At 34.8% G+C, this 23291-nt stretch overlaps 1 protein-coding gene across 1 annotated transcript; it reads left to right on the top strand.

Annotated features, from left to right (window-relative positions):
• The first annotated feature begins 1074 nt into the window (after positions 1–1074).
• LOC126978617 (nuclear autoantigenic sperm protein) lies at positions 1075–14223 on the top strand. The gene is made up of 9 exons (XM_050827592.1): positions 1075–1277; positions 1770–1945; positions 2083–2195; positions 2654–2811; positions 4917–5004; positions 6874–6999; positions 8683–8757; positions 9651–9895; positions 13284–14223. The coding sequence occupies exons 2-9, from the start codon at positions 1770–1772 to the stop codon at positions 13464–13466; spliced, it is 1164 nt and encodes a 387-aa protein (XP_050683549.1). The 5' UTR covers positions 1075–1277; the 3' UTR covers positions 13467–14223.
• The last annotated feature ends 9068 nt before the right edge of the window (positions 14224–23291 follow it).

The raw sequence follows: 23291 nt of genomic DNA, 5'->3' as shown, positions 1-23291 counted from the left end.
AATATTAACTAGTCTATATTGTTTACTTAGTTTTTTGACATTAAATAATAATAATAATAAGAACATTAGACATTTAAGCTGGTTTGAGTTATTTTTTTTCGGTGCATAATTATCTCTATTATTGACCACCAGTCACCACGATGATGACTTTTTTAGGATCAGCTTTAGGAAATGGACGAATAATTAGTTATAAAACATTTTTCGTTCTTGTCGTGAATCACCGTTGTCATATCTAGGTCTAAGTTGGTTGTCATCCATCCACTCGGTTAAGAGTCACCTCATATAAGTTTCATGAAACTGGTTTCTTCTGGGGTTCTCAAACTTAATTCAGAGTTTCTTGTCATAAAGCCAAGAATTATCTGAAATAAAACAATAAATATTATTGCAGGAGAACGGGAGAGATTACCCTGGATAAAGTCTCATCCCACCACCAGGGTAATGTTTCCCACCCCAGCAGTCCTTTATTACATTTTTATAAAAAGCTATGAAACTTTATTAGAAGCTGTCTACCGAAATGTTACTTGGAAATTTTCACTGAACGATGTATGACAAGTTGTAAATTACCAATATGTTATGTTATTGTCACTCTCTATGGTAAATAAATATATTTCTATTCACAGAAAGCAACAGATATCAAATATCGAAAATTGAAAAAAAAAATACTAATTAATTACCGGGCCCGAATATTTGTTATCACTTCTCACTCCTAAATCAAACTGCCGATGGCAATGCCATCCCATGATCGAAGTCGGAGGCGTCAATGGAATCTTAAAAATGTAGTCATGTCGAAATATCTAGTTCCACAAGATTTTATTAGCAGGGTTGTTTTCCACCTCCCTCCCGGACTCCTCGTACATAAATCATCTTTGATATCAATATTATAATCTGCCTTCAAAGGTTCCAAATAAATTGCCAAAAACTTCTATACTTTATTATAACAATGTAATTAACAAATCTTAAATGAAAATGAAGCATAGACGTGGCCGTACTAACTATAGACTTGCATCCCGTGCTTTAAAAATAATTTAAGAAAAAGAAAACGGCGGCAACTGTCAAAATGATACAACTTTTTGTTGCAAATTCTTGCTTCTTTGTCATTCGACATTCAATTTTAAATTCGTGAACATAAGCGACGCCGACGCTTAAAATCGACAAAATCAAATTGCCTCTAGGTCCAAGGGGCTCGTACTGAGAAATACTACAGCATTGAACATTGTTCCAGTTAGAAAAGCATACAAGAGTGTAAGGAAAGTTAGCCACGCAAGAAAATCTCAACGGTGAGTTAAGAATTGTATAGATAGAAGTACTTGTCTGGCACTAAGCTGGAACTCACAGATAACCGTACATTTAAGTATAGTTAAAGTATTGGTTAAGGAAACTTAGATTTTAGAAAGTAAAATGTAGTACTCGTGTCCACGTGTTACATTTCTTTGGTGTATTGCGATTGCCGCCAATTCAAAATGACTGGATTATAGATATTAAATATTTTTCATTACCTATCCAATTTACATATTATTATATTACTTTTAGTATAGTTTATGATAATCTCATAATTTCCAGACATTAAAGTTCTATTCTATACTTGTGTCCACGTGTTACATTTCTTTGGTGTTTATGCGTTTGCCGCCATTTCGAAACGATGGTTATTCAATATTTTTCATTGCCTACCCATTTTACATATTTTTATATTACTTTTAGTATAGTTTATAATGTAATCTCAAAATTTCCAGACACTTAAGTACTATTACATATATAAAAATGTGTTTTAGATGGCAGATATTACTGAAGCAACATCCAGCTCACCTGCAGATCTCCTTGCTTTAGGTCGCCGACATCTTGCTGTACGTGATTATGTGGGGGCTGTAGAATCTCTGGCAGCTTCTTGTGAACTTTTAGCTAAGGAACATGGAGAAATGGCAGATGAGTGTGCCGAGGCGTATTTATGGTAATATTTTTTTTTTTTTTGTAACTAGTGCATGTGTTTTACATATTAGTCACTAAGGTCTGCTAGAGCCTCATGGTGTAAGCTTCAAAAATATTAACACATTTTATTAAAACAATAAAATAAACATATTTTGATAGGTATGGCAAAGCTCTGCTAGGTTTGTCACGAGAAGAGAATGGTGTCCTCGGTGATGGAGTCCCTGGTTCTAATGAAGATGGAGGAAATGAGGAAGGTGACGATGATAATAATGGTATGTGCTAGTTTGATATAAATAGATATAATAATATATTGAACTATGAAACACACTAGTTAGATTCATACATCATTGAATTATTAAGAAAAGTAATTTTAATCAAGTGCTATTATTATACGTATTTTAATTTATTGTTGAATCATGACATATTACTTGTTTTTGGGTTCATATGTGGTGTAAAGTACAAAAATGTGTTAGAACACATGTGCCATACTGAAGCTGTATTGAAACTATCTAGGAATATGACATGAATGTGCTTTATAAATACACACTAGGGAATCTTATTTTAACTCTGCTAAAATTGTTTATTGCTGAAAGTAAAACATTGAACATGTGTGTAATAAATAATAACATTATGTACTTTTTATTTTTATTAAATTATTTCATATCTTTAGTTTATTAAATTTTGACAGACAAATTGTATCTATCTATTGTGATACCAACACTTTTTTTAGATGAAGAAGATGAAAATACCGAAGATGATACCAATGAGGTGGAAGAAAAGAACAGTGATGTTGAGGGTGAGAAAATGGAGCAAACTGACTCCGTCGTTGTGGAAGAAACAAAGAAAGATGAGGATGGGACAAGTTCAGACACAGTTATTGACACAGATGTAAGAATACTTACTGTTTTTTTTTCTTCATAAACCTTAACCAGTAATACAATCTTTTCATTGAAAGTGGTCCACATGTTGTAGGGAAATATATAATAGACATGGGTTTTTTTTAATTAAAATACATTAAGTATTTAAGTAGAACCAAAATAGGTTCTGGAATGCTTGGGATATAAGCTTATGAAAAGGTAAAAAACGAGGTAGAATAATCAAAAATAATTTGATTCTCATAACATTATTTGCTACCCATCCACAAAGAGCTTGGTTTCTTCACACCCAAATGTTTGTGTTGGTTGGATTGTTTTTCACTCATGCCTATGTTTAAAGATGCCAAATCTTGTAGGTAGGTCTCAGTAGCTCACATGCCCGTTTATTGTGAGCATATAGTGCACAGCATGAGATGCTATTGTTGTTCACAGTCATGGGCAATCACAAAATCTCATCTCTGATTGAGACAACTATATTTAGTTATTATATAAGTTGCCAGTTCCAGAAACATTTAATGAAATCTATGTATAATTCTGTTATTTATTTATTTAAGTTGCTTTATGTCTGACTTAGTTACTAAACAAAATTGAAGTACTAAATTATTTTTTACAAACTTGTATATTTTTAAGTATAAGTATGTGCGGTAAGTTGAAGTATTAAATTATTACATGCATGTTGCAAGTAGGGTTTTTTTGTTATGTTTTTCCGTAAAATAAGAATAGTGTTAATTTTTGTAAATCAACTGCACATTTATTTTCTTACAATTATAAACTAATTTACTCTTCTTGAGAAACAAAACGAGTAAATTAGTTTCAGTAAAGTGAACTCGGGCTTTGGGTTCGAGCAATAACCGTCGTCAACAACGTGAATGCTGCGCCCAGTGAGAAAGCTGGAGGTCCACTTGCATAAGCTCTCGGGAAGCCCAAATGATGGAAGTTTTGGCGAGAAGAGCCTGGTACCATACATGATCAAAGGCCTTCGCTATATCCAGGCTAACTGACAGACCTTCCCCCTTGCTTTCGATAGCCCTGTGTTAGGTATACCACAAGATCGCCTGCCGACCGAACATGGCGAAAGCCGTACTGACGGTTGTTGATTAACTGGTGACCTTCTAGGTATAGGTTTGGAACTGTGTAATGTTAATTTATATTTATTTTGCATCTTGTTTTTTATAGCTAGGTGTATTATGCTGGGGTGCGTCTATGATTTTAGTATAAAGATTTGGGTTTTTATTAAAACCTTGCATATTTCAAGTATAATTAATGTGTGGTAATGTTAAAATTAAATTTATTGAAAATGAGGTTTGCAGCTTACCTACTCTAACTTTAATATTTGTGTAGATATAACTATGCATTTTGTTATAGATACGAGGGCTATATGTTAAGTAACTAGCCTAACTTGAAAGAAAACACTTAACTTTCCGTGATATAATTAATTTTATTTTTCGACATCGTCTCCGTGAACCTCTACACACTTATTCCATCTTCGTTCTAAAGCAGTAATGCCTTCCATAAAATGATTTATTTCGAGGCCTGCAAAATACTCCTCTACAGCGGCTATGACTTCATCATTTGTGTCAAATATCTGTACGCCCAAAAAAGTTTTGAGTATAGGATATAAGTGGAAGTCTGATGGCGCTAATTCAGGGGATTAATGTGGCTGGGGCAGCAAATCATACTTCAATTCGTTGATTTTTGCCATAGCTTTAACACATGTGTGAACCCTATAGAGTTGTGGCATAAGAAGGAGCACATTCACCCAAAACATTCTTTAACTCGTCACAGATATCTTTCCCCTTCAAGCCTTACAATTATAAAGAAACTGAAGAGAGGTGATAAACCTCTCTTTCTTCAATTTTATACATTTTGAAAACAGTTGACTAAATACATTTTGAAATGACAAAAATTAATAAAATTTCAGTCCACTCACTAAATTCAAATTTAGAACACAGGTGGTCAGAGATACGAATTTAAAAATGACATATATATTTTTTTAATTTTAACTTTTCAAATAGCAGTGGCTTGTTACTTACCATCCCGATCCTCGTAGAATGACTCTAAATAATAATAAAGATTATTCTGTAGGGTAAGATATTAAATTAGTATTTTTTATTAAAGGGCACATCAAATGGTGATACACAGGATGACTCGAGTCAAGTCGATGAGGATGATGTCGACAATCTCCAGCTTGCATGGGAAATGTTAGGTTGGTGCAGCAGTAGAATTTTTTCTTTCTCCATAGCAAAATTTAGAGTGACTTACACAAATAAAATTTGAAAAAACAAAATATGAACGATGCGGGATTCGAACCCACGATCTCCGGCGTTCCGTGCCGGTGCTGTAAACAAATGAGCTAACCGTTCGAGTACCGCCTCGTTATAAAATTTTGTTTGCTTTGTTCAACTCTCAGGTTCAATTTCCTAATATGTAAATATTGGGGTTGAGCAGGTTATCAACTGTAAAGTGGATCCTGTAGATGAAGCCACAACCTGAGAGTTGAACAAAGCAAACAAAATTTTATAACGAGGCGGTACTCGAACGGTTAGCTCTATTGGTTAGAGCACCGGCACGGAACGCCGGAGGTCGCGGGTTCGAATCCCGCATCGTTCATAAAATTTTGTTTTTCAAATTTTATTTGTGTATTAATCCTAGAAGTGATTATCACTTTAAAAATATAACATATTGTTTAGAGTGACTTAGTGAAATTACTGGGCAAATGAGATTTAATATCTTATGACTCGAGGTGACGAGCGCAATTGTAATGTAGCTCAGAGTTTTTGGGTATTTCAAGAATCCTGAGCGGCACTGCATTGTAATAGGCAGGGCGTATCAATTACCATCAGCTGAACGTCCTGCGCTATCTTGTCCCTTATTGTCATAAAGATGGCTGGTAGTTTCTTATCAGTTCTCATGTCGAACCCCTTTACAATTTTTGATTCTCTAAGTTGTGAGACACCTGAGTCTAAGTTGTTAGACACCTGAGTCTAAGTTGTTAGAGACCTGCTTAAACACTCGTTACATTTACCCCCATAGAAAACAGAATCGTCTCACCACCGAATATCTTCATGAGTTACATTATTAATTTTTGTTTACTAATTAAGTTCAAAACAAACTATTATAAGAACTAATACATGGATATAGGCATCATCAGTTCAAATACTGCCTGCCTGATATATTTATCATACTAATCCTTCAGACTCAAATCCTTAATTTTTTGATGTAACTAGTCTCACCACTGACCTGTATAAATACCACTGGACAGGCTGTTCCATATGTTTGACAGCAAATTTTTTGTGCCTATTTGAAGCGCCACCAGCGAGCGTCCAGAGAACTAATTTTGACGTATAATACAAATGGCTGCGATGCTCTGAAGTATTTTTGCATATTTAAATTAATTTATTTCGCTTTCCGTGTTATTCATACTTCAAGAATTAACGTAATAATAATAATACTTTATTCCAGACCCTTGATCCATAGTACAGACATAATATAAAATATGTAATTTAAATAAAGTCAAAAATATAAATTACAAATAGAAACTAGGTTGCAATATTTACCCAGTGTCGATACATTGCTGAAAGCATCAGCCTGTCAGTCAGACTTCTGATAATGCCGTTATTACATGTCTCAACCCTGGACATGAACGATGCAATTCTTTTACGCTGGATAGAACTAAACGAATCAATCCTAGCCTTCGCGCATATTTCTGAAGTGCTACAGCAACGTTTCAGGCCCATGAGGAATCTAAAAATGTTATTGTAGGCGACTCGTATGCCATCATGCGACTTCTTAGAATAATTAGTCCAAAGCTGACACGTGTAAAACGACTGGCAGAATGACTTAAAGAGAGTAATTCTCTAATAAAGTACACATTTTTTTTGTAAATAGTTTCCCAACATCTATCGATGTTTGCTGAGGTTGTCATCACTAGTTTTAGTACCGCAGACTCTCGCTACATGGCCAACAGCGCCAAAATGGCGAATATCAAACAGGCACAAAAGCACTTTGACAGCCGCCAGTCCAGTGGTATATAGGAGAGGTCAGTGAGTCACACGCGCATAACATTTATTGACAGATCTATCACGCAGTATTTTAGAGCGCCGAGCGGACTCAGTGAAGCCACTGCTAGCTGAAGTTCATCTTACCCTCGGAGAAGTTGCAATTGAGAGTGAGACATATGATAAAGCCGTTATTGATATGTGTAAGTATGTATTCTAGTTCAATAAATTTTTGTGTCCCTACACTGAAAACATCAGGTATGTTTATATTTCATGACATGTTTAGGCCATGTAGAAAAGTGGGAGGCTCGTTTGCACAGGAAGCCGGCTAGATTATGGGTACCACAACGGCGCCTATTTCTGCTGTGAATCAGTAATGTGTACACATTACTGTGTTTCGGTTTGAAGGGCGCCGTAGCTAGTAAAAATACTGGGCAAATTAGACTTAACATCTTATGTCTTAAGGTGATGAGCGCATTTGAAGTGTATGCCGCTCAGAATTTTTGGGGTTTTCAAGAATCCTGAGCGGCACTGTATTGTAATGAGTAGGGCGTATCAATTACCATCAGCATGTATGCTCGTCACGTCCCTTATCTTCATAAAAAAGAAGAATTAGATAATAAATTATATATTATTAGAATAACTAACCTAGACCTAGTATGTAAGTGCAAATCAATTGTTAATGTTGAGTTATCGTTGGTATGTCTAATGAAAAAAAATGAGTATCCAGCAAGCAGGATTACTTAAAATAATTTATTTGGAGCACTATATCTGATTTTGCATAAAGAAATATTAACATAATATGTATTTGTCTAGCTATATTTATTCTCAAGGTAGTTTTTCATTGGTTCAAATTTCAAAGAGTTCTATATTATACTAGGGAGTGCTTATAGGAAATTAATTAATTACTCTGAAATAATTAGTGTTATATAATTTAAAAATCTGCTCGAACATCGTTCTGTCATAAGTTAATAGTTAAAATTAAATAAATAGCATGTATTTCTAAGTGATCCCATTATTTTAATCAACAATAAACGACGGTTACATAGAAAAATAATTTTTCTATTTCGTTATTTCATAAAGTAATGCAGTCTATTACGTTATAAAATTGATGATACTCATTCTAACGCTTCCCTAGCCGGAACCGTCGCACACGCTAAGTCCGTGCATTTTAAATCTGTTATATCTACGAAAATATTCATTTAAATTACACACTGTAAAAGGCCATATTGATATTATATGCACAATGTATTTAAGGTACGTAATTGGGTAAGGATTAATGATGCATTGCTTAAAATCGTAATAAATTCGTAAATAAGCCATTATCTATACTAATATATAAAGCTGCAGATTTTGTTTGTTTGTTTGAACGCGCTAATCTCTGGTACTACTGGTCCGATTTGAATGATTCTTTCAGTGTTGGGTAGTCCATTTATCGAGGAAGGCTATAGGCTATGTTTTTTTTTCAAAATTAGGGATCCGTAATAAAATTGCTATTTTGTAACACAAGGTGTAAAATCGAAAACCTATTTTTGCGTGCGCTGCAAAAACTATTGACAATAGAACAAAATGATGTACAGGCTATAATAAAGGCAAAATTTTATTACTTATAAAACTATCGCGTGAATTATACTTTATATGGCAAAACAACGTTTGCCGGGTCAGCTAGTTTCTAATAAAAAGTAAAGGAAAAAAATGGATATTGTGGGTTCTCCATAAAATATAGACATATACCATCACTGAACACTATTTATAAAAAAACACCAAAATCCGTTGCGTACTTTTAAAGATCTAAGCATAGATAGGGACAGACAGCTGATTGCGACTTTGTTTTATACTATATAGTAATAGTGATTGTTATTCAAATATTATTATTTTATTTACAGTTAAATGTTTGGAAATTCAAAAAGAGCTGTACAAAAATGATGACAGACGTATTGCAGAAACACACTATCAAATTGGTAAGTTGACGTGAATCAGTGATAATTAACAAGTTTGAAATATATTAATAATATTTACTTAACATATGGGAACCACCACAATAGCAAACAGTCAATCCTTACGTGTAATATAGATTGTTAGATGTTCCATGATGAGTTTTAACAGTAAAAACATAATTGCCATGATGCTGTATCACTTTGGTTCTCATGTCCCATAAAAAATTGTTTTTATTTTTGTCAGTAGCTGGCAACTAATTACCAACACACAGTTATTTCATTGTCTTTTCCAGCCAAAAGAGTACATATCACTATTTTATTTAGTTTGTCAAGTCATTGTATTCAAAAAAATTCGAACTATGATATGATTACTGTTTTTGGTTATTTACCTTCTAATACACTAAATAAGTTAGGCTGAGTGCAGTTATTTCCCCGTACCTTCATCATTGCATAATTCAATTGGAGAAAGTGTATTTGCAAAGTATTAATTGAGATGGCAATGGTAGTCCTATTTAGTAGGTAAACTCGTTTTGATTCTAGCGGAATTAACTGCTTACAAGAGAATGTTTTATTAATCCCTAATTAATAAAACATTCTCTTAATGTTTACATACAAAACAAAATATAAGTTGAAAACCCATATTAACCATTATATTTAAGTTTGCTTCAAAGCCATATTAACTATCAGGATTTATTGAATGTCCTTAAAAACTTGCATCCTTATATACATATAATATTTCTGGAATTACTTTCCTTCCCCAATGTTCTCAGTTTAATCATTGGTTGATCCACATTCTTGTTTGTCTTTTTCTGTTCACCAACTATCTTATATCTTAAATTATGATGTAATTACTTTAAAATTCTTACTATTAAAAAAAATATGCAATCGAAGTAACAAAGAAAAACATTTATTTTTAGGTTTGGCTAATTCCCTCGCTTCAAACTTCGAAGAGTCGATAACTCACTTCAAAAATGCAGCAAACATTATACAATCTAGAATTAAGACTCTAGAGAATTCATCTGCAGCCAGCACTGATGCTACTGTAAAGAAATACTCATTAGCTGATCCAACATATTCTGTGGAGAGTGAGATTAAGGAGTTGAAGGAGCTTCTACCTGAAATCCAAATGAAAATACAAGACACATTGGATTATCAAACCGAGGTAAGACCGTGTGATTGTATTGAGCAGACTAAAGACTTGCTCAAGAGTATGATAATCAGGGAGAGAAATATGTGCCACATTGAAGTTCAGGCATAAATTTTTATCCAAATTATGTGACAGTTGACAGATGATAAGACAATAGTTAAATAATAAGTATTTCATGTATCTTGTTTCATATTTTTGTATTGTGAATGCAATTAGTATGTTAACTGTGACATTTTTTAAACGCCTGTTTGGCATGATTTGTGTTATTGTTAAATAAGAAAAGTTTAACGAATAATTGGCTTTTTTAACATCATCTAATGTTGTTCATGCTCACTTAATACATTTAAGTCGGATATAACATGATTAACTTTTTGATGATATTGCCATTATTTAATCATAGATAACCAGATAAGATTTGATTTCTATTTCAAAGTAATCTCATTTATTGTAGTTAGTTTTAAGAAATCACATTCCAATAAGTTATACCATTTTGACCATATAAGGCTGAAATTGCATTTCTAATGCAGTACATTAAATTGTAACAGTCTTATTCATAATGACTTATCGGAGGCTTAAAACCGGTAATAGATGCTTGTTAAAAATGGTATTCACAATGGCATATTAGAGCTAAAACGCCTAATCTCTTCGATATAATTGCTAGACCCTTCTTTATACCTATTTTCAGCCCTTTATAGCAAAAAAAACATGGCGGACATCAGCTGTTTTGTTGTAAGTTTATTTTTCGATGTCAGACTGGGCTCGCTACTCAAAACTTTGACTGACATGCCATAGACATTGAAAAGTTGTCTATTTTCATAGACAGGTCCTCTTTATATCAGTTAAAATCATGTGAGTTATCGGAGGTTTATCAAACGATTATGCATAAGAAATTCTATCGAACGGATATGCTTAAAACACGTAAACTAAAATAGGTTTATACCTTCGATAAACATATTATAATGAATAAGGCGGTTAGTTTTCATTTCTAAGTAATGTCAGTCAATGTGAATAGCTAGAAATAACATTCCGAGTTAAGACTGAAATTGCATTTCTATAAGTATTGTTAATCGTAAGACTTTAGACTGAAATTGCATTTCTATAAGTATTATTAATCGTAAGACTAAGTTGTGATTGTTTAATAGACGACAATTGAGACTGTGATTTTTTTGATTGTATTCATTAGTTCCTTTTAATTTAAATGTGATACTTTGGCTGATTTTGAAGTTTCATCTGCAAGTGCCTTAACCAAACCTGACTTAAATATTTTTGTCATTAATTATAAGTGTAATAATTGTATTTTCTACCACACGGCCATTTTTGTATTGTAATGTTTTTGAAATAAATTGTTTTGTAAAGATTAATGTGTTTTCTTTAGCATTAGTGGCCATGTGGTGGAAAATATGCATTATTTATGGCCATTGATGTTACCATATTTATTAACCTTCAAACTCGCGCCCTAATTGAAATATTTATACTGTTAGATTCAGATTTTTTGTAATTCACAGTGTGGTTCTTAAAGATGTATCTCCCACACATTTACACACCACATGTCACAACCGCTGTCATGGTAGTGTAGCTGCCTGACTTCTTACTAAACCATGATGACCTAGATAAAACTGAACCTGTTACTGACGATGAAATAATAAGGCAAGTAACAAGAATGTGACGGATAAAGTGAATGAATGTTTTACGTTGAAATAGCAAGCGTTTCCTATTCAAGCGCATTTAAATTTTCATAATATATAGTTTTTTTTTTATGGAAAAGGAGGTTAAACTAGCGTACGGTCTCATTCTCTAGCAGCATTAGAGGAAGCACAGGAGCGTTGCCGGCCTTTAAGAAGGTGTACGCGCTTTTTTTGAAGGTACATATGTTGTATCGTCCCGGAAACACCAAGGAAGCTCATTCCACAGCTTTTTTGTATGTGGAAGAAATTCCTTGACCACACTGGAGGAATGCCACACATCCAGCTGGTGGGGATGATATCTTAATCTGTCGAGTGTTACAATCAAACTAAGGAATAGATATTCCTTTGTAGTGTTTTTAGATTGATATGTCTAAAAATAAATAATAAATGGCAGAGTAACAGTAAAATTAACTGGATTGCGTTATTAATTTGTGGTGGTACTACCACAAAACCTTTTTCTGTGGCAACGCATCACGACTTCATGGAAGAGCAGATGAAACGAGTGGGTCACTTGATTGTAGGTGATCACCGCCAACCGCACTTGCTACGTCAGAGGAATGACAGGAGCGTTGCCAGCCTTTTAGCATCATGTGTGTTACCAATTCAAATCTTATGATTCTGCCACACCTGTCGGACAGCCGCAATACCAGATTACCGTTGCTATTGAGGATTTACGCGCTAATTAAAGGCATTTAAAGAGAATAGACTTGATAATACTAATTTTTGGGGGGTATATGGGCGTGGCGTCCATGACGGGATCGAAATTACAAAAAAACGTTTAGATATTCATGTATATTATAAAATGTAATAATAATCCTCTGTCGGTGTGGGGTTTGAACCCATGCTCTCTTTCAACTTAATTCTGGCTAATGATCGGCCAGCATGTCTTGAATGCAGTAATTGAAATGAATGGTTCAACTTCACTCCTACTCCGCGGCCGACTGTAAGTTAGTTTATATGTAGGTTACCTACCTATGTTTATTTGGCGCTTTATAAGGTCGGCAACGCTCTTTTGCTCATTTTCCTTGCATAAAAAACATTGTAGCGAAATGCCAATGGTGGGTTGTAAAACATTGCTGTTAAAAGATTTAAAAAAATATTATAGAGTTCGTACATAAAAGTTATGTTAGCATAATTGGACGTAGTACCTGAAAAACGTTCCAAGCCACAAACATCACCCACCCACATGTATTCCATGGGTTGGGCTACTAAGTCATGTTGTCATATAAAGAGTGACAGTAGTGCTGCCATTTTTTGTCAGTCCTGTAATATGAATCAAGTAAAAAATTTTGTGTTCTTAACTCAATTTCGACATGATTGCGGCTTGGAACGTTGTTCTGGAATTACTACGTCCATTTAGGAGACCTTATAGCTATTCAGCAGTCTCTTCCAGGCAACCTAAAGATGTAGGGAGTTTTTATTTATGACTTGACAATATAGACACATAATATACATTAACATACAGGATATACTTTAACATACTATAGGATGTATATATATATATATATATATATATATATATATATATATATATATATATATATATATACATACAATTTACATGAATACTGTTAGATATACGCACAAAAGAGGAGGATAACGATTTAACACACAAAAGATTTAACGACTACAAAAATCATTAAATAAAAAGGAAGGTGTTTTTATTTCTTGAACGAAGTGGGAGTAAACGACTAGTTTAATGCAAAAACTGATTACAGACAATGGAACGTGTCCGAAAAGCGCTTAGTTCGACGAAAATTGCGGCTACCCTAAGCAATGGTGCGTCTTCTTCCTCATCATCATCAAAACCAGCCGCCTCTAATATCTCACACCTCATCAAGCGGAAACGCAAGCCCGAAGAAGCCGAGGATGCGCCAGCCCCGAAGAAAGTTAGCACATGATAGTGACTATATTTAAACCCTTAAATGCATGCAATAATGTGTAATTTAGCGTAACGACGGACGATTAGTCTGAAGACTATGTACATGATAGTGACAATATTTGAACCCTTAAATGCTTGCAATAATGTGTAATTTAGCGTAACGACGGACGATTAGTCTGAATACTGTGTGATATTTGTTATTGAATGAACTGATTTAAACTAGACTGTTTTTGTAATAGAATCTAATTTCCATTGGTTTTGACCGAATCAACTGAATGTGTTATTGACAAAGTGGTAGGTATTGATAAAATTTATTTTTATTTTGTATTTTGCTAGATATCAATTGATTTTAAAATACATACTGTCGTAAATACTTAATTCTGAAACTAAATAAAAAGTATAAAATATTTTACATACATACATATTAAAATAAAATTAAGTTGTTTTATCAATCTTGTGTTAAAATGAATCTGTATTGCTTGAGATTCTGTTACTATCAAATAAAAATCACAATTATCCTTATAAATTATCTGTTATGTCGTAAATAAACACATTATTTTGACTTAATCTATTATAATTATTTAATATAAAATAAGTTCAATAATTGACATTAATTGCCCAGGTACTTAATAAATCTTAAAAACACTAAGTTTTATTTAGTACCTCCCTAAAGTAATAATAATTTAAGTCATATCGCCAACGTATCAGTTATAATAAGATAATAATATTGTATAATTTCTTAATAATCGTGCTAAATATAGAATATTTTTTGGTAACTAGTGTTATTATTGAGACAGAGTATAAGTACTACATACTTATAAAATTATTATCCAGAGTGGCAACATTAATAATTGAACACGCGGGTAACGCTATTTGACCTTAACAATAAAAAAAATCGAAAAATAAAAATACATAATTTACCCAGATAAACTAATTTTCCATAACATCATTTCGGAACATCTGTAAGAAATCTATTAGCCGCGTGCTAGCGTAGGCGCTGAACACAATTTCTTCCAAGCCGTGCTGTAGCCGTCAGAACTCTTAGGTGAATAGCACCCACGTGAGGGTGGTTAAAATATTGTTTTCAAACCCCCTTATTTATAATAGTCTGCTAACTTAAAGCATTGCTAATTCACACTCTGTCTTCTTCTATTGACCTAAGTCAGAATGAGAAAAAACACTCCTGAGCGGCTGTTTAAAGTTAGCGGACCATTATGAATAAGGGGGTAAATGTAAAATATCTCTGTTTGAAAATTTTAATTATTAACTATTATTTTTAGAAATATTTTTTTATGGATACGGTTAAGTTAATTAGCTATACCCGTGTGTTCATTTAATGTCACCATTGTAGTGCAACGTATATTATACCTCTAGTAATCCGCCCATAATATCTATTCCAAATAAAAAACCTTTTTTTGAGATAATTTACAGTTAGCGCGCGAGTTGAATGCAGTTAGGGCTTGGGTAAAAGAACGGGACATCTCCCCCCGCTGTCCGCATGCCTCACCTCGCGCGCCTGTAGTGTAGTGCTGTGCCGTAGTCGTCACTTACTGTGTTTTCGCGATAATACTAAAGTTGCGATCCCCTGTTATTTTTTGACATTAATAATGAATAATCCGAGTCTATCAGGTTCGGCTCCAAATAAAACGAGATTTTGTTCATCACCAAGCACGAGAAATGTCAAAATTGTTTTAGGAATATGTGTATTGAAGAAATGTGAACGAAAATTTGAGATTTAATTAGTAGGTTTAAATGGTAAACATTGTTTATATTTATCGATACCGTCATGATGATAGTCATCAATTTTAATAAGGCACATCACTATTGAATTCCTAAACTCAGCATTCAACTCGCGCGTTAGCTGTGTAATCTTAATAAGACTTAAGTATTATTGAATGAAGTCTCAACCATAAATAAAATTGAATTATTTTCGAATATAAATACCTTTAGGATAAATGTAGGATTTTAATCTGAAAATTAAGTCACTGCTTGTGATTTTTTAAGCGACTCTATTTCGGTGTGGCGTTTAGAGCAGACCATGTCTTCTGTAATTGACATAGTTTGCACTCCAAGGGATTCAGATCTTGGTTAGACGAGGCACAGCTCTTGTAATGTCTGGATATTGACTTCCAGCCAAGGTTGGTAGCTCGTCACCTGTGACCAGGTGCATAGTTTTGCCGAAAAGTCCAAGGTACACTGAAAAAGCATATTGCAATTTGGATGAAATCTTCACTTCTTTTTCACAAAATGTAGCTTGATAACACCTCCATCAACCACGACTGACGCATTATGAACATGTTGCACTTTCCCGATTTCCGGCTCTTCAATTGTGATTATATTTCATTAGTAAAAATAATATTTGTGTACGTTTCACACAAGTGTCTAAACAAGACCCCACCCGTCTCTTTAAATTATATTGACTGGAAATCGTTTCTAAAATAAATAGCGATTTTAAGGAATGCAGTGGCTATTGTTAAAGCTGAAAAGGGGACAAATTCATCAAAAGAAATAAAATTAGATTTTGAGGAAGTAAAATCCATAGTGAAGGCATTAAAAAATAAAGTTCCACTTGCGAATGTATACAACAAAATAGTATGCAAAGAGTGCATCGCAATAATTTGTTCACAAACACAAAGGCGTGAAAAAATACGAAAAACCCGTTAAACCAGTTATCGTCTGCTGTGATTGGCGATTCGCATAGAGTCTATGCCATAGACAAACCGAACCGCTGCTACCAATACAACATATACATTCGCACGTACCGCTGTATAGAGATACGGTTATTACGTCTAGCTCGCCGCGATCGCGGGTCGGCCGTGTTTCGCAGAATAATATGAATGATAGTTTTATAGTTGTAGAACGTGAAACGATTAATTACTTAACGGGATGCGCAAAGTTCAAGTAGATTGCAGTGAGCGGATTTGACATCTTATATCTATGTATCTCGATTAAAAAAGTGTACTACAGTGTAGGATGTATCAGACTATTTAAAAGATAAGAATGAAGAATGTCTTAAAATAGAACCATTGCAACAGAGGCGCGAAAGGGAGTTTTGTTAGTTCAAGTTATCAGTCGCCATACATATATTATATACTTTTCTTAGTAAAGATTTTTGGCCAGTAGGTGTCAAATTCAGGCTGTTCCGTGAACACACGTAGAGAGGAATAAAATTACCAAAACAGTAATATGCATTGTACAATAATAATATCTACATTTAATTGTAAGAATATTAAGACCTCTATTATTACCACGTATCAGAAAAAAAGTAGTGGTAGTGGCATGTGGGCGTTACCCTGTCGCCACTATTGTGTACAAATGTACCTACTCGAGGCTCAAGTGAGACTAGTCATTTGATGTCAAGTGAAGCATAATTATCTATAAATAAAATACAAATGTGCCTTATTGTGTCATTTTTGACTGTAGAAATCATGCCGCGATTTCAATATGTCAACGAAGGGATTTGATATCATCGGTAATCATAATTTTCCGATCTAAATACTACTAATATTTTTTGTGTTGTGCAAAATATACAATTAAAAATGAACCATAATGTTATGACGTAAGTTTCATTTAGCTTTACGTTTAATCGATGTAACTTATGTTAGAATAATTAATGTAAACAATAAAAATATCTTGCTACTCAACAAGTGCATGCATGTACACATAATTTTATCTTTATAAGTAGTATTGCTCTTTTCCATGCATCATACGATAAGGGTGTATGTAAGCAATATGTTATAATATGGTTGTGGTAATTCTGTACAAGAGAGACTGTGATAAATTCAAATTAATAGTTTTAATTGTCTCTTATTAACTATTATTTAACAAATATGTGTAAGATTCCAGTTAAGCTATATAAGCGTTAATTTTTAAATATAGACAAACGATATTTTTATTCAAATTTTAATATTTGGCATATATTGAGGTTCCACCGGTAAGGTTGAGTCGAGGTAGAGTAGAAGAAAAACCTCATCAAGTTATGGAGTACCTAGAGGAAATACGTCATAGCATTGTAAAAAATAGATCGAAAACCATCAATTCTGGGAATGTTTGCCATCATTGTTGCATATGTACATTATAATATCATATATCATAAGACTAACAAGATAATTAATACTTCATCAGTACCTCTAGCTTCTCTTTTTATTATTCATTCGTTACTGCTTGTTTTGGAAATGTTCTTTCCTCACGCGCATTACGTATGGAAGCAGTACCCTGGGTTTATACAGAATAACGATGAATACTAACTTTAAAAAAAAACTATGTTGTTATATTTCGCAATTTAAGAAAAAGAGGTTGTTGAGGTTGTCATAATCACTTTAAGAATATGAGATTAGCGTAATTGTATTAAGTTCGAAATTGATGTAAATAAATTTGTAGTTATGTCTTTTCGTGATTGTGAATTTAGGCCTATCATAACGCCGGAATGCATGAGGATCGTGATCGGCTGTCACCCAAGATGTCAGAAGCTGAAGCTGCCACCATCCACTGATTATTGAGCGTAATATCTCTGGAGTGACAATAAGTTCGGCTACCTCCTGTGGACCGGACCACAGTAGACACATGTACCAGAACGGAAACTACCTACAAACGTTCGAAATGACACACTCACACAGACATGCGCATAGACGAGGCCCCTTAGCGGTTTTCGCGGTCAATACGAGTCGAGTGTCACGTTGTTATTTGTTTCCGCGATCTTTTTAAAAATGCCAGCGTATTGCGTGGTATACAGCTATTTGAACTCGGCTCCATCAAAACTCCAGCTTGCGTTCTTAAACTATAAAGTAGTATTATAGTATATAAGAATAATTTATTATTTTATTATTATTATAATTAGTAGGTATTCGAATTTTATAATTCGAGTCCGTGAGATCGTTATAATAAATTTGTGAACATAATTCACAATGTACACTAAGATGGCGGCTGCAATATTTATTATCACTATTTCTTATGAGTGTGGTGTGTAATGGTTTTCTAGGATGTTTTTTTATATTTATTTATTTTGGACAAAAATACTTACCTGCATGTGTTTTATCATGATTTTGATGAAAATTCAAATGTCGGCTGCAAAACAAATTATCTTCTTTTTCATCACGCGTGTCGTTTTCATGGCTTTTGAGGGTGCTGAAATAGATAGTGCTGTCAGATTCGAAATCCAAGATGGTGACAAAATTGACAATTTTTGCATATGGGTGTCGTTTTCAAGATTCTCCAGGGTGTTGAGCCTATAATGCTCTTTTGAAATGCTCTACTTTTGAAATAAAATTGTGTGTTCACCGACACTCCGGAAAATCTCGAAAAATGATACCCAAATATTGATTTTATTGAAAATGTCACATCCGAAATCGCGGATCTTGAAATGGGTGTCATATTCGTTATTGACTCTCCCGAAAAGCTCGAAAATGATACCTATATTGATTTCATTAAAAGAGTCATTTCCACCAAAGACACTGACGAAAACAATGATTGCGCCGTCTATACATGTTTGTAGGATGACTGCAGGGAAGAGTTTCTTATGACTGTGGTAGAATTGAAACTTCAACGGACAAAGTTTAAAAACACATATTTCAAAGTTTCCCGTTAATATTTCAAATAAAATATTTCAACAAAAATTAAAAATAAATATTTCCAAGAAAAACATTCAATAAAATGTTGTTAAAAAAATATTACATAACAGTCATCATGTTGACTATATTACATTATACACTGTATAGCTATCATACATACACTATACATAAAAATCTTACGCTTTTTACTTTTTTACTCGCCGCAACGCCCCTTAAGGAACTTCGTTCCAAAACTCTCCTTTTTTAAAGTCGGTTAGAAAAATATCCTGACAACCCTATTGCTTCAATGGAGTGTACGCACATGTAGGTAAGTATTTTATCAACCAGGCTTAATTTTTCCATACTCATACATATGTCTACTGTGACCGGACTCTTAAGTATGTAAAATGGGGTGAGAGAACTACTAGTCAAATTAATACTTATCGCGAATTTTGTTACAATAATTTAGATTTATTTAGCTTAAAGTATTCTGATATTTGTGACTGTGATAATTATTTAAAATGTGTTCTTAAACGGGACCACCATATAGACCTGTATATAGACAGACACTACAGGAATATAACGGATATATTGCATATCGCTACTATTTTTTTAGCTAAGTTGTCGCTCATGTGAACAGAGTAGTCGTAAGAAAGTACCAGGTTGGAAATACCACTCAGAGATAGCCACTAAAAAGACATGCTTTATTTCAAAATCTGGACTGTTGCTGGCAAACGGTATAATAAACAAATCAAAGTTGTATCAGAAAAATGAAGACAGTATTAAAATTAATATATTAGCTACCCATAAAAGAGATAAAAACTTTTAAATTTTGGAATGCATCAAAAAACTTGAATCATAAACTAAGTTTACCTGTATCCGTGGAGGGTTGTCAGCAGCCGTCCAGTATCACTGAATTGTTTGCAAAATTGCAAAGCCCCTTGGCCGCGGATTCCGTATTCGATACTGAAGTAAGTTACAATAATAACGAATTTACACGTGATGATAATATATCGAAAGCGATACTGAGTATGAAACGTGGTAAATCATCTGCACATGACAGGCTCAGTACTGAGTACGTAATCTGGGTCAGTGATAATATTTATAAACATTTATGTTGTCTCTTTAACCATTGCATTACAAATAGTTATTTGCCTGAGGTCATGATGCATACAATAATTGTAGTTCCGATCGTGAAGAACAAAACGGCTGATCTAAGTTCTGCCTCTAATTATCGACCTATCTCATTGGGTACGATACTAGGCAAAATTATTGAATGTCTTCTTTATCCTGAGCTGCTTAATACATCAAAATTGATGACACGCAGTTTGGTTTCCGTCCCAGACTCTCGACAGATGCCATATTTAATTTAAAAGGAACTGTCGGTTACTACACGTTCAGAAATACTACTGTCTATGCGTGCTTCTTAGACCTTAGCCGCGCATTTGACTTGGTCAACTACAATGTCCTTTGGGCCAAGATATTAGCGTCACCCAAGTGGTCGATCTGCTGAGATACTGGCAGGGAAACCAAACGAACTGTGTAAAATGGGCCGACCCAACTTCTAGCAAGTTTAGGCAAGAGTGTGGAGTTCGGGGGTTGAGCAAGCTGCTTTCGGTCTGTGAGCATTGTGGAAATGCGCACGGACTGAAATCCGTTTTCTAAAACTGAAATGATGGTGTTTAAAGCAAGACAGCCTCCGGAGAGACTACTAATGTGTTTTTGTACGGCACGGCGATCGGTGTACTTAAGCAGTTCAGGTACCTAGGACATTTGTTGACGGAACGGTTGTATGACGGTGATCACATTGAGCGCGAGCGGAGGGTCCTTGCAGTCAGAGGCAACATGCTCGTTCGACGATTTGCAAAATGCAGCAAGGATGTAAAAACCACACTATTCAAGGCGTACTGTTTAAGCATGTACACCTGCCAGCTGTGGATAACGATTTCGCAGAAAGCTATGAGCAGAATAAGAGACCAGTATAATAACGCGTTCCGAGCTCTTATGCGGCTCCAGCGGTGCTGCAGAGCGTCGGGCATGTTCGTAGAAGCTGGGGTGCCCGACTTTCGCAATAATCCAGTCTTGCGTTGCCTCTTCTTGACGGAGACTGCGACGTTCCGACAAAAAAATACTCGTGGCTGTCTCTGACGATATCAAAAATCCAGTGTTTAAGCGCTGGATCTCTGTTCACATGGACAAGACCAAAAAATGACTGCATGAATATGTGCAATATATAGTTTTAGTTACTTTACTCTGAACTTGGCACCCCTATACAGTGTCTAAAATTTTTTGTAACTATGGGTCCTTATTATGCCTGAATAAAATGCTTTTATTTATTGTATTTATTTATTTGTAATTGAACCACTCTCTTTAACTAGGATTTCCCCATCCGCATAATTTCCGATAGCCGATCAGTCCTACAGGCCCTACAGAGCTACAACATGACGTCGGGGCTAGTGTACGAATGCCTTCAGACCTTGTCAGTGGTATGCAACAACAATGATTTAACCTTACATTGGTTTAAAGGGCACAGTGGATTGCGAGGCAATGATGCGGGCACGGAGTTGAAGGCTGTGGGTCGCGAACCCTATCTGCCTTTACAATTCGCTTGATTCCGGAAATAGCTGCAGCATTACACCAGGGTACAACAGCAGACACACTGGTCTTACTTTAGGTGTTACAGACAGCCCTCTTTGCAGAGCATGTTTAGTGGCGGAAAAAACAGCCGCCCATGTCATTCTTGAGTATCAAGAGGTGGCGGTCATCGGAAACATCAAGGGTCTGCTGGGTTTCCTCGTAGAATTGGGTTGGTAAGTGGAGTAACACCGTCAACCCATCACGCAAAATAGTAAACTGTGAGGATTGATTCAGGTCATGTTGACAGGACGATAAGCACCTAGCTTTTGGTATTCTTTGAAGATACCAAAGAGTCCTTGCGAGAATCTTCATCTCTTGATAAAATTTTTCATTTCCTCATAGGATTTTGGGGAAATTCTGCGGTTAACAGCATTAACTGCCTTCCGCCCCGATCTTTTATGGCCTTCGACACAGAGTGTATTTAAACTGTTTGAACTAGAGATCTGAAAATCGACGCATTTTTTTCTATGTTGTTTATCCTCAACTTGGCTAAAAACTGTGGGGCATTGTCGTACACCATAAATTCGTGCAGTGCTTAGATCGACTTGTTAGTTATATGGGACGCGGCACCATTTTGCTGAAGCCAAGTTGGTCGTAATATAAGCATTCTTGAAACGGGTTGGAGAATCGTGCGTTTCATGTTTATATAACTCGCCGAAGTATTTTTGGCGATTGTGTTATGACGAATTTTGCCGACATACCTACCCATACAGTCACTTGCTATGCAATGACCGATGTTCACCAACGGAATGTGCGGCATACGTAAATTCGCGAAATACACTGTTGTTTCGCTTTCCTCTCTCGCGTTTTCGTACCGGCTCGTTCGCACTTAAAATGGGTATTTATGAGTAATCATATTTGTTTTCGTGAAGTGTAGACGCATACGGTTTTTGCGGAAGCATTAAACGTTTCACGCAAATTGTTTGGGGCAGTAGTGACAGCAGCTAAAAGACCAATCCGCCTAGACATTCCCTTTTTAATAATTGATACTATTTACATCATCTGTTTCTTTACATGTTTCTCTTAATACTTCTGTTCTTCTTTCATATGAACTCCCAACAAAAAGTTTACATTTTTAGCGCATTCTTCCTCGACACCTAGCATGCAAACCTACCATAAGTGCATGAACTAAAAATAATATAAAGAGCCAGACTAAACTAAAGTAAATGGAACAATAGTAAACACAAAATTGGAAAATTACTTAAATACATATTCAATAATAATGGCTCACATTTTTAATAAAATACCATATAACAGATTCTCTAGTGATTGCTTGAGACACGTTGTGGAATACAGGCCTGAGATGTCTTCAGGAAGATAAGCCAGCCAAAAATACATCCAAACCAGACCAAATAATAGAACAGGTAACGTGTCTAATATCCTTCAATTGGCTGCGTGTAGATTTTGAGGATCACGTACGTCCCAGGTCCCATAATGAACACGCTGTGCTTGCTCAGATCCCCTTCGCTAAAATTGTAGTCTTGGGTGACTTCAACGGGCATAATGCCGAATGGCTTGGGTCGAGCACCTCAGATTAACAAAGTAAATACAAAGAACTAATCTTGCTTAGTGTATTAGTAATTAGATTAGTTCTACTATTGGTACCTATTTGAATTTACATACTAAAATTATTAATAATTGATAGCACCAATTGGAAGTAG

Source organism: Leptidea sinapis, chromosome Z (genome assembly GCF_905404315.1).
Source record: "Leptidea sinapis chromosome Z, ilLepSina1.1, whole genome shotgun sequence".
In the NCBI taxonomy this organism is placed as follows: domain Eukaryota; kingdom Metazoa; phylum Arthropoda; class Insecta; order Lepidoptera; family Pieridae; genus Leptidea; species Leptidea sinapis.
Note: the sequence above shows the minus strand (reverse complement) of the source record. Positions and strands in the feature narration are given on the sequence as shown.

Bases quoted from the DNA above. Each gene is read 5' to 3' on its own strand.
- LOC126978617 (XM_050827592.1), top strand. From the start codon at position 1,770: ATGGCAGATATTACTGAAGCAACATCCAGCTCACCTGCAGATCTCCTT. The intron at 2,196-2,653 runs GTATGTGCTAGT...CACTTTTTTTAG, and splicing joins AGGTGACGATGATAATAATG to ATGAAGAAGATGAAAATACC. The intron at 5,005-6,873 runs GTTGGTGCAGCA...ATTTATTGACAG, and splicing joins GCTTGCATGGGAAATGTTAG to ATCTATCACGCAGTATTTTA.